We start from the raw sequence: 17790 nt of genomic DNA, 5'->3' as shown, positions 1-17790 counted from the left end.
GGAAGTTAGTTCTCTGTTAGAGATACAGTGGTTCTAGTTGAAAATAAGAAGTTGAAATGAAAATGATAATTTAAATTAATTTTAGATGAAATAGCTTTTACTTGGGGGCTGTTCGCTTTGCTGCAAAAAGAATACAACATAAAAGTAAAGTATTGTTGAAATTATTTATCACATTTGAAATATTTTGGATCTGATTAGTTTAATCTAAATAAACATAATATTTTTTATTTTTTTATTTGATTTGAAGCAAAATGAAATCAATGTAAAATAAACCGGTCATTTGCGGCGGTGGTGGTTGTGGAGGTTAGCGGTAGTGGTCGGAGGCTGCTGGCGATAGGTTGCTGATGGTTGGTGGTGGCTAGCAGAGGGCAAAGGTTGATGCCGGCAGGTGACGAGCGGGCGACAGGTGTTGGTTGGAACGGTGGTTGGCAGTGCCTGGTAGTACTGAGTAATTGTGGTTGGTGGCCAGTGGCGGTGGACGACGGGAGGTGGGCAGTGGGTGGTGGGTGATGGGCGTGACGAGCAATACTTTGCACAACAACAACAAGCCTTTATCCCACTAATTGGGGTTGGCCATGAATCCCTTGCACAATGCAAAATATTTCAAATTTTTATAATTCTAGCAAATTTCAAATACATTGAAATTAAATGAGAGAATTCCAAATGCATTGTGCTTTTACATTGCATTCATTATCTTTTGATCAATCACCAGGTTTCCAAAACTCCTGCAAAAAGATTGTGGTGCACTTTTTTTTTGCTATAGACTTAGCAACCTCTTAGATTGCTTGGTCGTTTGGTTAAGGAGGAAATAGTTGGAAAGCACTTTCATTGTTTAGTTCGAAAGACAACCTGATGATTGAATGAAAAAGAAAATGTAGTATTTTAACTAAAATATGAGATAAACATCTCTATAAGACAACTTGATCCATCTGCAAAATTCATTTTTCCTATGTTAAATATATAATGATTGTAGGTGTTTCATTTTATTCTATATTTCTGACCAACTTTCATTATCTCTACTTGAAATCTAAATGATGTTCTTTCTTCCAAAATTACATTCATAAATTTGCCTTTGTGTTTCCAATTTCAAAGAAATCCTAGTTTAACCAACAGAATCAACATATATTTTATAGACATTTCCTCCACAAAGAAAAAAAATGCACATTGTAACACAGAGCAAGCTATCTTGTTGGGCAACAAAATATTATAAAGTAGGCCCAAATTAAGCATTAATAATCTTAGCAATTATCAATAATTATAAATGAAGTAACTGGATTTCAATTATTTTAAACAAAATTTCTCTTTACAACATGTCTGATGTTATGGGGATCACTCACTAAAGTCTTAAAATTTCTCATTGTGATTGAATAGGACTTAATGTAAAGTATATCATTCAAAGGGATAAAAATAAATTAACCAACCCAGAGAGGAAGGGTTATCTCAACGGTTTAAAATTAGTGGTTTTTGGAAAAGATTGAGTTCAGTTAAGAGTAGGATAACATCAGAGGGGATTGAAATGGTTTGGATAAGTTCTGCTTGAAAAGTTTAATTGAGATGGTTAAGTTTGAAGGTTTGAATTGAGAAGATAGGTTTCAAAGATTCACTGTGAAAGGTTTGAATCGGAAAGGTTCCTAAACTAGGGATTGGGGGGGGGCGTAGAATCGAGTGGTGAAGGATTTATAGATGGAGTTAAAATCTTAATTATGAAATAAATCTTGATTCTATACGGAAGCTAAGTAGGTAGATTGACATAAATTTTGGGTATAACACTCCTGTCAAGATGCCCATAGCTTCCATCATCCTGGGTACATTGATATCCTTAAACTATAAATCGACCATATAACCATAGATTTTCACTTAACGTCATAGCAATGTCAAGTGTAGAAATCCTTAGTTAGAGGTGGTTAGAGATGTCTTCGCCGGTAGCCACGAGTTATTCCATCCTAGGGCACCTATATAGTCTCAGGAGTTAAAGGGCGTTTATTTTATATCATAATCTTTAGCACTAATTAGGGGTATCTAGTTGTCTAACCTAGGCTTCTATACTTCACTATTTTAGGGTATGTGTGATCTTGCGTTTTATGTTTAAGTTGGCTATTCTAGGGTTCATAGTTGACTTTCCTTGTTTGGTTTCCGTTGTTTAAGTTGGTGCATTTTAGATTTATTTTGGGGTTTGATATTTAATTCATGAATTGTTTCAACTCTTTGGCTTGTCCGATAGCATGAAAATCATGATATTATATGTTCAAAGTTTTGCATTTAGTTTTCGGGTCTAATTTGTTCTCCTCCATTCAATTTTATCTTTAAGTTCCGTTTCTAGTGTTTGAAGTTTTGTCATTGAAGTTTATATGAAATTTATATGCTTATGTGATTTGTATGAGAATTTATAAATTAGAAGTTAAGTGTCTTTTGAAGATTTTTAAATTTTATTTGTTTTAAGGTTTCAGATATTTTTGATGTTTGAGTTTTTAAGCTATTTCATGTCTTTAAATGTTTTTAAAACTAACAATTTCAAGCTATTTAAAATGGTTCAAAATGTTTTGAAAAGTTGAGATTTCATGTTATTTTAAAGGAATTAATTATACTTAAAAATTGAAATTTAAAGTGTATAAGATTAATATTTTAAAATTATTTTTACAAAATTTTTAAAATATTTTAAATTTAAGATTTTTATGATTATTCTATAATATTTTAACCTATCTTTAAAATTTTGATGATTTAAATGTTTCTAAGTGTTTTTAAGGATTTAAAGTTATTTTTACAGAAAGTTTAAACATATTTTAAAATTATGATTTTTAGAATTATTTTATGGATTATTTTTAAATATCTTTTTAAAAGGTTTTTTCTTAATATTTTAAAATTCATTATTTTTAAAGGATTTTTTTTAACAAATTTGTAAATCGTTGTGTTAACCACATAAGTTTGCAATTGACATCCTAAATAATTAGATATGTACACTAGAAAGAGAACCTACACATGAAAGTCTCTCTTCCTCCTCTTTCTTTTATTATTCATATAATTGACACATAAAACTTATTACATGGTGATACTATACCTGAAGCATGAGATATACGGGGAACATTATATGGAGTAAAGTACACATAGGAACGTGTTATGCATGGGGGATTTACATGAGGTAAACTACACATAGGAACATGTTATACATGGGCAATTTGCATGTTGTAAACTACACTACACATGGGAACATGCTATATATGGGGATTCGCATGAGGCAAACTACACAAAGGAACATGCTATACATGGGGAATTCACAGGACGTAAAGTATGCATAGGAACAAGCTTTACATATGGGATTCGCATGAGGTAAACTACACATAGGAACATGCTATATATGGGGAATTCACATGAGGTAAACCACACATAGGAACATGCTTTCACATAGGCAAAACTACATGTAGAGATCTCACATAGGCAAAATCACAAGAAGAGAAGATCTCATATACACAAAATCACATGAAGTGAAGATCTCACATACGCAAAATCACATGAAGAGAAGATTTCACATACATAAAGTCTAATTTATTTTCACATGCTTTTGAACATAAATTAGAAAACACATAAAGATAAACACATTGATGAAGTGAATTCAGACTATTCATGCTTTGAACACAAAGAAGATAATACATGGATGAAGTCAATTACATAGTGAATTCTACACTATAAAACCAATCATTGTACATGAACAAAATACTTCTTGGGGAAAGAGATAATAATGAAGAGGAAAAAATAGATTGAGGAATAATGAAGAAGTTGAAGTAAAGATGAAGTGGTTTGAAGAAGAAAGAAGAAAATGAAGCTGAGAATAAGTAAAGAAATGAAGATAGGAAGGAGTAGAGAGAGACTTATAGGGGTTGGATGGCTGAAGAACACGGGAAGAGAGGAAGCAGACCGAACAATTGATAGCCATCGGAGTGAAGAACCGACCAAAGGAGGGATGAGAGACAAGAATGAGCCTAGAGTGTTTTTTAGAGGTGAAGAGGGGTTTAATATAGTAAGTAGAGGTGGTGGTGGACGAAGGGATGCGTTGATTGGGCTTTGAAATTGAGCGGGAGACCTCAGATTAGTGGCTGGGGAAGGGGGTGGGGGTCACGTTGCCGAGTGGCCTAATTATGCTGCCGCTCAGGTTGAGGAAGTGCGGGTGGCCACCTCGAGGCGCGGGTGGCCACCTTTGTGGCTTGGGTGCACCCAGTGTTATCTTCATGTAACTACGCCAAAAGATGGCGTGGTTACGCTACCCACAGTTACTGTTTTGTTTTTTTTTTTGCTTGTTTCAAGCTCGGAAAACATTGCCATCATGAAATTTATTCCCATGGGAGGACATGTGATTGTTTCAGTTAAGAAATGGTTGACCAAAAATGAGGTCAACACGCACATCACAAATTAAGCAAATCATATGGACCTAGCGTTCTCAGCCACAAAGCCCCCTATCCGACTTGGCTATGCTTATGTGGGGGCATAAGCAAAGCGTATTCAGCACCTGTAGAAGAACTTTATTATTTTAATTTAAGTATAACTTTATTCCTCACTCATTTATTTAGCACAACTGCCTATAGAAAACAATGCTAGTCTAACAAATATCATTCTAATATCTATTCTACTCAGAAGCCAATCGATCTTGGTGTCCATCTAAAATGACAAAGAACATATTCAACAAACTCTTTCAATCAATGCATGCAATTACATAATAAAACACACAATTTTCCATCGATCTAATCTAAACTAGGTTAGTGGAATAGCAAACTCTTTAATAGATTTTTTTTTGAGGCATTTTCATTTTTATGTTTATGTTTAAATTCCATTTTGACTCAATTATTTATCTTTGGGTAGTTTAAATTTAAACTAATTATTTATTATACATGTATTTTTAATTTGAATTTATTTTTATGTTCTGGCTTATTTAAATTTATGAAGTGTTGTGAATAATGGAACCCGCCTGATTTGGGGTCTTACTATTCATAACTCCCTAGCCCTAGTAAGTCGAGGTACCATACTCGGGGAGTATGTCACACCATTCTAAGTGCTTAAATGATTTAAATAAAAAATTTCTTTTATTTAAGTTGGTTAGATCATTTTAATGTTCTACTTTTGTTCAATTTAGATTTAATCGTAACTTTAGTTTAATTGTTAGACTTTGATTGTCCATGATTGACCAGGCCATGGGCTCCAATTGACCAAATTTGACCAAAATTGATTGACTTTCAAAATTGCATAGACTACCTTTTAAGTCGAATGAAGGACTCATGAAGGCGCTTCAAGTGAGTTTTGAGGTCAAGTTTAGGTGTTTTGATATTTACTTGATTTCTATATTGACTTATGATTACACCTTTTGTAACCAAGGCCAATCCAAGCCAATCAATCTAAAGACCACCCCAAATAATGTCCCACTTAGGTGATGAAAGACTTTAAGTGGGATGAGGGGTCTAAAGTTGGTTACCCTAGGTCTAGTTTGGACTTAACCCTAAGTAGATTAGGATGAGTTTAGTCTTTTATGGGACAAATTATAATTTCATTCCTTTTTTTTGTTTAGTTTTATTGTAGTTTTAGACACAAATAGGTTTCCTTAGGTCACACAATGAGCCTTGGGTACAATTTAAAGGCTAAAGTGGCCTAATCATTTGAAGTTAGAATTTGATTAAGTGATTCGATTAAGAGTTAGGGATTTGAAAAACTTTCCAAATCATCATGAAATTAATTTCTGGAGTCAAGTGGTATCAGACAAATTATTTAAATAATTAAGAAATTTTTCGAAATTATTATGTATTTTCTGAGATTTAATTAATTTTTAAATTTTCTTAATTAATAAAATGGAATTTTCATTCCAAGAAAAGTTCTGAAAATTTGTAAATGGGTTTAGGATGGATCCCTGACCTTACTATAAAAATTTCAGATTAATTAGAAGTCTTTTGATTAAGTTGTAATTTAATTAGAGTTTGATTGTGAAAATTCAGAAAATATTATAATTATCAAAATATTTTTGTTATGTTTTTATAATTTTATTCATGCCATTTTGATTAAATGATTAAAATTTCATTTAATTTGGTTAACTAAATTAATTCTTATTGGATTTGAAAATTCTGTTAATTTTAAGGTTAATCAACTAATTAACTTTTGTTTTATTTTTAAATTAGATTAATTATTTGGAGTGATTTGTGTTTGATTTTTATATCGGATGACCTTCAAAATTTATGAAATTTTACTCACGCAAGGAATTACCATGAATATTTTGAATTAATTTGATTGAATTTGCACTTTAATGATTTTTTTATTTAAATAAATTAATTACATCAAAAAAATCTTTTTAATTTTAGAAAAATCTGAAAATGTTTAAAACCATTGGGAACGGGGCCCAAACTTCTAGAAAAATTCCCATGGCCATTAGTGTTGCAGTTTGTGAGTTCTAATTTATTTAAGATGTTCTTATTTAATTAAAATTTTAATTTAAGAAATTAAAATATTATTTAAAATTTCTTAATTTCTGTATTTAAGCTTTCATTAGGTTAATATTATTATTTGGTTAATTTGTTAGGGTTTGTAAAAATGTCTTTTAGGGTTTTAAGATTTAAGATTTTAATTAAGGTTTTAAGTTCTTTAATTAATTTTTTTAATTAGAGTTATTAGGTTAATATTTTGAATTAAGACACCTAAACTCCAATTGAACCCAATTACCCATTGTTTAAACCCAAAAGGACCCCAATTGAACCTTGGATCTATTTATTTTTGTCTTAAAATGAACTTAGTAATTAAGTTTGGTAATTTATCAAAAATTTATGCTAATTAGGTGGTTTAGACCCAACATTGGAGGAAACCTCAAATTAAGCCTAGGAAAATTCTAAGAAAAATCTCATTAGTCCCCAAAGAGTTGGTTTAATGGCTAGTTGGAGTTTAATTTGGTTTTTAATGTTTTGGTTATATCTCAAATTAAACTTCAAATATTTAATGGGTTTTGGGGATTTTATTTACCTTGAATGGTGCTCTGTTGGATTAACATTGAGTTTTTTATGGAAATTTTTTAAAATTTTTGTGAACTTTTTTTCAATTTCTAAACTTTTAAATGAATTAGTTTAATTTAATAATTAAAGGTTTTAAGTACTGTTGCATTAGCTGCCACTGTGGAAGTAGATGCAACGCTTTTTTACGCTTCTCACACCACAGTTTGTCAGTGGTTCTGCAGGAGGGCCTACGAATGATAGATCTTCTGTACGATGGGATCTCCACCGTCCATTCTTAATAGCAGGAATTAGATGTTGGAGGCATCATACCGTTCCTCCGGCCAGAGGGCTCCCTTTGCACAAGATAGTGAAGGGATTGGCATCCCGGTGAGGAAAAGATGATTTCTCTCCATTGGAATTGCTCCGTAAGCCTCCCCTAAAGGATTTACTAGATGGAGGCATCCTTAACGTAGGGAAGGATAATATATGGATAAGGAGAACTTTAGCTCAATCTGTTTAGCTAAAAGCTAGAGGGTTCCCACGAACAAATTTTCTTTAGGGACCAGAGGCTATAAATGGCCGAAGTTGTCGAAAGATTAAACCCCTGAGAGCTTAGACAGGCTTGGTATTTAGAGCTTAGAGTTGGCTTTGTGAAGCTGAAGAAGAGATCGAGGAGTTCGCCCGAGTGTGTGAAAGGAGTGTAGTGTGTCAATTTTGGCTTGGGTGCTTGCCTTTGGGGAATTCAAATTCCCTTGGATTTCGGCTGTAGCATCCATGACAGAGCGATATAATGTCCTTCATGCCCTCACGGAGGCTCCATCAAGTCGCTGAGCTTTCGACTCAATCTAATGGGATGGCTAGGCTTTGAGCCCCTCCCAGCCTCATTGGGGAAGGCCAAATAAGGCTAGGTAATTGGCTGATTGAGCCAATTTGGGCAATGAGCTAACTAGGAGCTCAACTGGCAATAGGCTCTCGATTTTGGTCCGCCCAGTGGTTCTGCATGCTGGGGAGTGAGCTGAGCTGGCTGGGCTTGATGTCTAGGGATGTTGGGTCATTCCATGAGGTTGCTAAGTTTTGTGTGTAAAGGTTTGGCCATGTGTACTTAGCCCTTGAAGCTTAGAATGCTCTCGAGTTGGCTCAAGTGAAGGAGAAGCTGCCTTAAGCCAAGCTTCAAATGAGAATGAGGTGCTCGGGCTGCTTGGATTTAGTCCTCTAGGAGTCTAAGGAGTTATTGGGTAGGTTTATGTAAAGCTTAGGCTATGTCATACTTGATTAAGCATAGATTTTTTATTTAGGATATATAGAACACAGGTTTAGATGTATATACTCATATACATGCCTTTTAGCCCCTATAACCTCCAATAGGTTTTGAGTTACACCCGGCTAAGCCAAATTGTTCCTCCAAGGTAGTTTGATCCTTTATTTGTTGGAGTTACCTCAAGTCTAGTCCAAATGGACCCTTAAGTTTAAATCAAGCTACATTATCTATTGTCCTAGGTTTGGTATGGTTGATTAGACTCTGATTAGACTAGATAAGATGCTATAAGTCCACTAGATTTGGACTTGATCAACATGGTTCCTAAGCCAACTTAAACTCTAGTCTTAACCAACCTAGCTCAACCCAAGTCCAATCTTTGCCAACCAAACCTACATAGTTTAACTAGGGCTATAAATAAATCGAGTTGAGTCGAGTGCCGCCTTATTAAAGTTCATTCATTTATGTTTCTATCAAGTTCGAGTCAAAATTTTGACATGGCTTGTTTTTTAAAATATTAATCAAACTTATTTGTTAATTTTAATTTAATTTAAGTAGTAATATATCTTTAATTAAGTCTAACCAATTATATGTTTGATGTCAGTAATTTAAACATTTATATTAATTACTATAATTTTTTATGTTTAAATTTACTCAAATTAGTATAATTCATTATGTATTTATTATTTTGTTTGGTGAGTTTAAAATTTAAGAAAAAAAAGTTTAAATGCACATATCGTGCTACTTATTTAATATATTGATATACTTATACCTCAAATAACTCACATAATTTAAAAAAATATATAAGATATAGGGTAATTGATATAAAAATATAGAATAAGTTGTTAAGTAATAAAGCCATCAATAAATTAGCATTGTATTATTTTTTTAAAAAGCTTATTAAACAACAAATGAGCATGTTGATTAACATAAAAAAACATGAGTTGCTTTAAAAGCTTATTTATTTATATGAAAACTTTTATAATTTTATTCTAGTTTGTTCAATTTTGTAAATAAATGAACATACATTGTGAAAGGAACCCTATGGTAAGTCATCAATTATTCTCCTTTAGTCATGATTGCCCTCCTCTCCAGCCACTTGCTTATTCCTATATCATCTCTTGAACCTTCCTACAGTCCTTGGATGTCAAGAGGTGCCTTTGGGAATATAATCCAATAAGGCAACACTGGCGTAACCTTAGAAACACCCTCCACTACTCGCCAATGTTCTTGGCCTTATCAGAGCATTATCCATGATCATCACCATTTTCCATTGAACCTTTAGGTTGTGATGGTTAGGTATTAGCTAAGCTGATATGGAAATCTATTATAAATACAAGGATCGAACCTTTAGTTGAAAGAAGGAGATAAGACTGCAACCATTTGATATGACAATGACTCTAATTTAGTTGAACGAAAAATGTGCACATAGAGCCATTATTTGAGCATTAGTATTTTAATGGTTTGACTATTTGCTATAAAGAAATACCTCGTTCATGGATTCATATATAAAATGAAAAGAAAGAGATCACAGATTGCTCCTTTGGCATCAATTGATATATTCTAAATGATCAAATGATAGATGGGTAGAGGATAATTTTTGTGTTTATTATCTTCGTTGCTTTTTGTAGTTTTTAATATTAATGCCCATTGACTGATTAAAGAATCCAAGGCTTAATCTCTTCTTTTTTATTGTCTTAAAAATTTTTTACTAGATTCTTTTTATTTTATATGGTAACAGAACGAGGCCAGAATTTTTTCCTCCCAACCTTTGTTCTCATTACTCTTTCTTTCATTATATTCTCATTGGATCTCTTTCTTCCATTTATCATGTCTTGTTTATTTGACTTTTCATTTAAGAGATTGACGATCATGAATGGTGAAAATCAAACTAAAAGAGAAGTCTCGTCGAAACTTCAAGTTTCATATCATTTGAAAGGGAGGAACTTTTTAAAGTAGTCTTAAATCATCAAAAACCTTTCTAAAAAGAAAGGGAAAGATTTTACATCTTGTGGAATATTATGATGTCTGAAACTATTGAATGCCGTGCATATTCTTTTGTTTCACAAAAGAAATTTAAAATATTGTCAAACAAACTTACTAAAAATTTAAGGATGTTGCACTCATCTACGAAATGAAAATGAAATTCTCCACAATCAAGTGAGATTACTTAGTGAGATAACTTTTCTATCATAAAATATTTTAATACCATGAATGCTTATTGGTTTGAACTAGATTATTATCAAGATCTGAAGTGTTATGAGGTGTAGTAATTTTTAAGCAATTTGTGAAAAGAGAAATAGTATTTGAGTTTCTTAGAACACTTAATAAGTGCTTTGATTAAATTTGAGTTTAAATTTTAAGTAGAGAAAATTTCTCCTCTAAATAAGATCTTTTCTCTTATACAAGCTTGAGAAGGAAAATGACGGTGATTTTTAATTATTTGGTTTCCAAAAAACTGTCATGATGTCCACTGAACCCGTACATAAGGAAAAAGACGTTAATTATTTGGTTTCCGAAAAACTTTCATGATGTCCATTGAACCAGAAAATAAGGGATTTTCTGCAGTAAGTTTAAAAATAAAAGCTTTCTCCTAAAGATAATCTTTGGTGCAAATATTGCAAGAAAAAAAATGGTGCATTAAAGAGTGTTGGAAGATTCATCAAAATCCTAAGATTATGATGAAAAAAAAAGGATTAAAATGGGACTGTCTTGGCTTTTTGAAACAGGTGGACTCAAACTTAAAATCTAGATCCTAGGTTCATGTGTCATGATCATCTGATTAATTTTGCCAACATCTCCCAACCTACAAATTCTATCCTTGTAATAAAAAAATAGAAGTGACACATGATTTCCAAAAATCTGCTATATGATGGAAAAATATTTCAATTTCTATCACTTTTACTCTCAATAATGTACTACATATTTCTCACTTTATAATTAGCCTTTTGTTAATCGATAAAATTGTCAAAGATCATGATTGCAAAGTTATATTTTTTATTGATCATTTTGTGTTTCACAACCTCACTATGTGGAAGACGATTGAGCAAGTTAGATAGAGGGATAATGATACATTATTGATATCCAAAATCACTTAACATGCTTTTTGATTTTCACCCACAATACTGACATTATGTGTGAATGTCATTATATGCTAGAACATTTCACTTTTAAATCCTTTCAAAATATGTTCATTCTATTTTTATGAATGTAAACATTGAGGATGTCTATAATGGGACTCATGAACTTTCAAAATTTTCTTATGTTGTTTTTTCTTGAATGCAATTCTAAGTCTTCTACTCCTCTTGTTTTAATTAACTCTTGATATTTGGGGATCCTCGTACATCCTGATATTTCTGGTGCTATGTAATTTGTAAACTTTATGGATGACTACACTCGAATGATGTGGGTATACCTTTTTAAATAAAAATCTAATATCAGTATTATTCCTTTCACCTTCACCAACATGATAGAAAATTAATTCAATACTATTATAAAAAATGATTCAAACTGGTAATGCTTGTGATTATTGCTAGTGACTTTGGATGACCTTCCAATCTCATGTTTTGACACCCTCTAAAAAATGGATTGCGGACCAACCAAAAAGGAAAAGAAAAATGAAATGCAAGTGAATTTTCCTTATAAATTATAAAGTAAATTGGAGATAGAAATGCTATACTGCAAAATTAGTAGCTAAAGAACACACTCTATCTATGAAAATTGACTATCAAGATACCTTTACCGTCAATGCCAAATGAATATAATTCTCATTTTGATTTGTCTAGGTGCTAATCTTTGATGATTCATACAATAGTATGATATGAAGAATGCTTTCTTATATGTGGATGTTTGTAAAGAAATGTATTTGGATTCATCACCAGGATTCAATAGTGCTTTCGCAAAGAACAATGTATGCAAACTAGATAGACTATATGGATAAATAATTCCTAAGAGCTTAATTTAGCAAATTCACAAAAGTTATGCTGAGAGCTAGATACAAATAGAACTAAGGAGGCTATAATTTTTTTTTATAAAATGCACCGAGGGAAAAATTTCATTTCACGTTGTATATGTTGACAATATAATCATTACAAGTGATGAAAATTAAGAGAGGTATTTAGGAAGAAACTTGTCAAATAAATTGAAATCAAAGTGTTAGGAAAAAATAATTCTCTGCCATACAATTGCTCAATATGAGCAATGAATATTTTTTGTGCAACAAAAATGTCATGGATCTATTACATAGAAAAAAATAATGGGGCGCAAATTGTGCAAACTTGATAAAAAATGGTCATAAGCGAATGAACTGAAGTAGATACGAGTTAATATCTACGCTTAATGAAATATTAATCTATTTATATCATACCTGACTTGATATTACATTTGTACTAAGTCGTGTTAGCCAGTTCATGTCAAATTAAAGAGATCATTTTAATGCTGTTTATAAAATTTTCAAATACATTAGGAAAAGAAGTTTTATAGAAAAAATATGATACTTTACAAATTAAAGGATATACTAATGCAGACTATGTTGAATCACTTGCGGAGATGATCCATTTTAGGATATTATACTTTATTAGGAGGAATTTTATAACGTGGAGGAGCAAGAAACAATTGGCTTAATTTAAATTGGGGCAATTGGCCAAGAAATCTATGATTTTTTATGGATCAAGTTTATATTAGATTACTTAAAAGTCAAGAGAAGAAAACCTGCAAAGTTTTATTATGACTATAAATTTGTCATCAGTATTACTTACAATTTTGTATATCATGATTGAATCGAACATATTGAAGTGAATAGCCATTTTATAAAAGAAAAGTTACAAAGTTAATATCTTTGCACGTCATCTGTTCCATCATGAAGACATATTGCTGCATATTCATCAAAGGACTCAACAATTCTACATTCAAGAATATTGTAAGTAAACTTAGAATGATTGGTCATTGCCATCCAATTTGAGGGGTGTTAAAAGACCAATAAATTAAAAAGGATTGGTGGAAAAGCTAAACAAGGAAAAGTAAAACCACGAATTCATTATTTATAATAGAATAATTCTTTCATGGATTCATACACAAAAGAGGAAAGAAAAAGCCCATGGTTAGCTCACTCGTCATTAATTGACAATCCCTAAATGATGAAACAACTGATAGCTAGAGGGTATTTTTCATGTTTGTTATTGCAATTATTTTTTTCTTTTTTGTGTAGTTTTGTATATAAAACCCATTAAAAGAATGAATATTCCAAGCTTTCTTAGTCAATTTTTTTTAACAGTTATGATAATTGTTTAAATTCGTTTAATGAAACCGTAAAAAAATTAATAACTCAATGAATAGTACCTCAAAAATTAGAAAAATCATTGCGTTAATTCTATAAATTTCAAATACATTCATCGGACATTCCATAAAGCTTTGACATTAAATTAAATACATAATGCAAATTTATCACATTTTTCAGACATAAAATAAAGAGATCATTTGATAAATTCAAAGAGCCATTAACAATTTTTTTGGATGTTCGAAAGATGAATAAACAATGAAATTTAAATCCATAAAAACAAGAAAATTCATGTGGGTCTCTTGGTGCCTATTATTTAATACAATTGTTTGGTTCTTTGTTGCACATGTTTTGATAAGCTTAATGCACATAAAATGAGAAAAATTTGCAATTAATTATATGCTTCTAAAAATAAGATCATTTTGGTTTTTATAGTCTGTTTTAAGGTGTACGGAAGAGCATGGAATCTTCGATCACTATGATGGAACATAAGTCCACTAAATGCCTAAAATTTTCAATGAGATGAAATTCAATAAATATTTAATCAGTCCAATTTTTTTATTTTTTAATTATAGGTTGCTATGAATTCTCAATTTTGCGTTGGTGAAACCTCTAAAAACTGGTCCAATACAACAAATCTCTTGTATTAATAAATTCACAAGATATTCTCAGAGTGCTCAAAATTACAAAAATTATATCATGGTATCCTAATATAAAGACGAATACGAAGACTAGGGTGAACACAAATATGCTAAGAGTGACTTGTAAAATTAACTTTGTCCATTCAACTAATTTTTCATGCATGGAATTAATTAAATTAATGTAAATGAAATCAAGCCCAAAAGCATCATAAGACAAATCATATCAAGCCCAGCAAATCAGATATGGCCTTAGGCTTTCTATGATTCAAAGTTGTAAGTACTAAATGTCAAATCTTCTTGCCTGAAGAGTAGGACTATAAGACCGCTTTATAGCTTTTTTTATATTTCAAGGCATAAGACCTACACTCAAAATTAAGGTTATAAGTCTTGATTTGTTAGTCTACTCTAAGAGCAAAACAATAAGTACTAGAATATTCTTATCAAAATTTACAATGATAAATTAATTCATTCTCATGTTTAGACCTTATCCAGTAGGGGTTTTATGTCCCATGATTGTTTTGCAGGATAATTTAATATTTCTTATTAAATACACGCACATAAACAATTCTCAAATTCTAAGTACATAAATAGACATAGCCACCATACTTATAGCTTGTCGCTTAAATTTAATGTCAAAGTTGTAATCACCAAAGCTCATTATTAGAGTTTGTCGCTTAAATTTAGGGCTTTGTTTCCATGCATTAAAATGTTAAGTAGAGTCAGTCCTAACCTTTGACCCTACGCAAGTCAGAATTTGTAATCACCAAAGCAATTCTCAAGATTCTTTAAAATTAGAGTTGAAGCCCAATATTAGTTGTATAAGTGCCATTTGTTCAATACATCTATTCAATTAGAATCTCCAAATCCATAGAATTTTTTGCCAAATGTACTAATACAAGCTTGCTTGTTTCATACTCTCGTACTTGAGTCAAGATTGTTTCAAATGGAAGAATTTCTTTTCTGAGGGTTTCTCTACCCAATATATAGTTTTAAGCTTGGGTTTCTTTCAATCTTTTTTTGAGCAAAGCTTGTGCCAAATGGAAGCTTCCTATTCTCGAGTCGTCTTTGTCAAATGAAAATTTGAAAATCAATCATTTTTATGATCATTTCAATTAATCTTAATTGCATGCTTTCCCCCAAAGATATACTCCAACCTTCCTTCTAACATTTCCACTTTGTGGTAGCTAAATTGCCGTGAAAGTTGATAAATCAAATCACAATCATACTATGCTATTCTGATTTAATTTGTGTTTCAACCTTTAGTTCATGTCCAACTCATTTTTTCTTTTATTTTTTAATTTAAGGCACTTTGTTAATTTGCTGAAATTTTCACTATCATATAGATGCTAATCTCATTAGGCTGTTTTCAAGGACCGCTTAAATTAAATGTTCATCTTGACGAATGTTTTGCTCCCATGAATTATGCCATATATAAAGCTTAGGCTACTTTCGTTTTTAAATTATATTCAATATCAAAATCAAAATAGCTAAATTGGCCACATCATGCCTCAGTTTCAAGGGTAATCACATAAAAAGTTCTTTTAATGACTGAAAACCATGGACGTGTCGTCGAACCCAATTCTAATTCAAACATTGATCTTTGAATCTCATCTTAAGAGTTAGTGCCCTAAAGCCTGCTATCACTCAATCTGCTCAAGATATCAAGAAGGACAACCCATGACTACTATTTTAATTCTATAAATGAGACAGCCTCTCAATCCTTTTGTTGTTAGTGGCCTAAATCCACCAAGTTGGTTCAGGATAATGAGATACTCTGATCAGTTTTATTGGTTCTCTCCATCTATGCCCTAAATGGTTAATCCCAAATTCTTTCTACCACTCCAAAGCACGATGATTTCATTAAATGATAGTTCTCTTGGGTTTTCACTAAAGTTATAATTGATTATAGAGGCTTGTGTTTACGAGAAATCTCGTTTTGCTCAAATTTAGTATAACTCCTAGATGATGCATTTTACATAAGAAAAATCAAATAATTGCCCATGAAAACCCCATAACTAAAGGAAAAAAAATCCCAATGTTTTTTAGCTCCTGACATTTATTAAAATTTCACTCCATTTTTCTGCAAGTTTAATTGGCAATATAAATAAAATCTTATGTATGTTTGCATTTCATTTGTTTATTTTTTGTCCTGCTAACTACATTCAAACCAAAGATCTAAAATGTGATTTTCCAATAAATTTTATTTACTTTTTTCCTTGAGAGTGCTCTTGCATGAGCGAACTTAGATTTGGAATTTTGGATTAAATATCAAAAGGCATCTCATTGTTTAATAGTCTTGCGTCATCATCTTCGAGGGATTTCATAGTCTCCCCACTTATGAAACATTCATTCTCATTAGTGTCCTATAATCCCAAATCATCTATTAAGTAGATAAAAAGATAGATAAATATATTTTAAAAATACTCTAAATAAACATTTCTTAAAGAATAAACTAACAAAAAACTAGTAATTGTCCTAAATGGGTCCTTAATTTGCACAGTTTTAATGTTATTGGAGGCGATAGGTTGTTTTTTGTTGCACTATTTCTTATTTGTTTCAATGGAAGAAATGGCCAGGAAATCAAGTTTTATTATATTATTGGAGTCAGTACTTCATGAAATCGGAATCATGAAGATCAATTTATGTTTGTGATTAATAAAATAACTGAAGTGTTTCTTTGGGCTTTTATTAGGTGAGGACTGGCTATGATTAGAATTTCGAATATTTATATGACCTTTAATCATTATATATTTAACATGGGAGAAACGGATTTAGCAGATCGATTGTACCTTTTCTTCAGAATATTTATCTCAAACTTTTGTTTATTATATTTAAGGTATATTTCATTCAAACAAAAAAATGAAAGTAGATTTCTACTTATTTTCTATTGAGCTAAGCAAATCAAGTAAAATCTATTTTCAATTCTATCCACCTGTTACAAGCATATATGTTTACTATGAATTGCTTATTTCCGCACGAGTAATAATTGATGCAGGTGCTGCGGACCACCTTAAAGCTCAATCAATAAAGACAAATCTGTAGAATATGGACCTCTCCTAGCTTCTCATCGTGTTTCTTAGTTGAAATCCAAGTGCTTCCTCCTTTTTCTTCTCTCTTTTTTTTAATTTATTTTTTTATTTTTACCTTTTTTTTTGTAATTGTAAATTAACCTCCTTGTCTTTTGGGAATACTGTCAGATAATATCAAATGTTATGCAGGTGTTTTGAGAAATTTTGCTACAACTGGCAACTGTTTTGATGTTCTTTGTTTTAATTTCAACTTAATGTGCACATTGCTTGGAGTTTCGGAAAGATTTCCCTAAATTTCAATTATTAGGAATAATTATAATTTTGTTTGGCCCAGATGGCTTGCGCTGCAGAGGAAATCTATGTTAGTTCAACACCTTTCCTATTGCTTTGAAACATTCAATTTCCTGCATAATGTGCATTATGACCGTACATAAAGAGAAGCCAAATATGATGATATTATTTTGGAGTTAATCCAATTGGAATTTAGGTTCTTATTTATCTATACTGCGGACTACCAATGTTTTGAAAGCCCTGGTGAAGAGGAAATCTATGTTAGTTCAACACCTTTCCTATTGTTTTGAAACATTCAATTTCATGATCACTAGTGGTATTCACTTCTGCATAATGTGCATTATGACAG

General features: G+C 31.4%; 1 protein-coding gene across 1 annotated transcript in view; it reads left to right on the top strand.

Annotated features, from left to right (window-relative positions):
* LOC110019080 (protein translocase subunit SecA) overlaps positions 1 to 17372 on the top strand; it is a 37419-nt gene extending 20047 nt beyond the window's left edge. The window contains exon 5 of the mRNA XM_020716628.1: positions 17117 to 17372. Coding sequence (XP_020572287.1) covers positions 17117 to 17135 — 19 coding nt within the window. The 3' untranslated portion in view covers positions 17136 to 17372. The remainder of the gene's footprint in view (positions 1 to 17116) is intronic.
* The last annotated feature ends 418 nt before the right edge of the window (positions 17373 to 17790 follow it).

Source organism: Phalaenopsis equestris, unplaced genomic scaffold (assembly GCF_001263595.1).
Source record: "Phalaenopsis equestris unplaced genomic scaffold, ASM126359v1 Scaffold000046, whole genome shotgun sequence".
Lineage (NCBI taxonomy): Eukaryota > Viridiplantae > Streptophyta > Magnoliopsida > Asparagales > Orchidaceae > Phalaenopsis > Phalaenopsis equestris.
The sequence above is the reverse complement of the archived record's forward strand: the minus strand, read 5'-3'. Positions and strand labels throughout refer to the sequence as shown.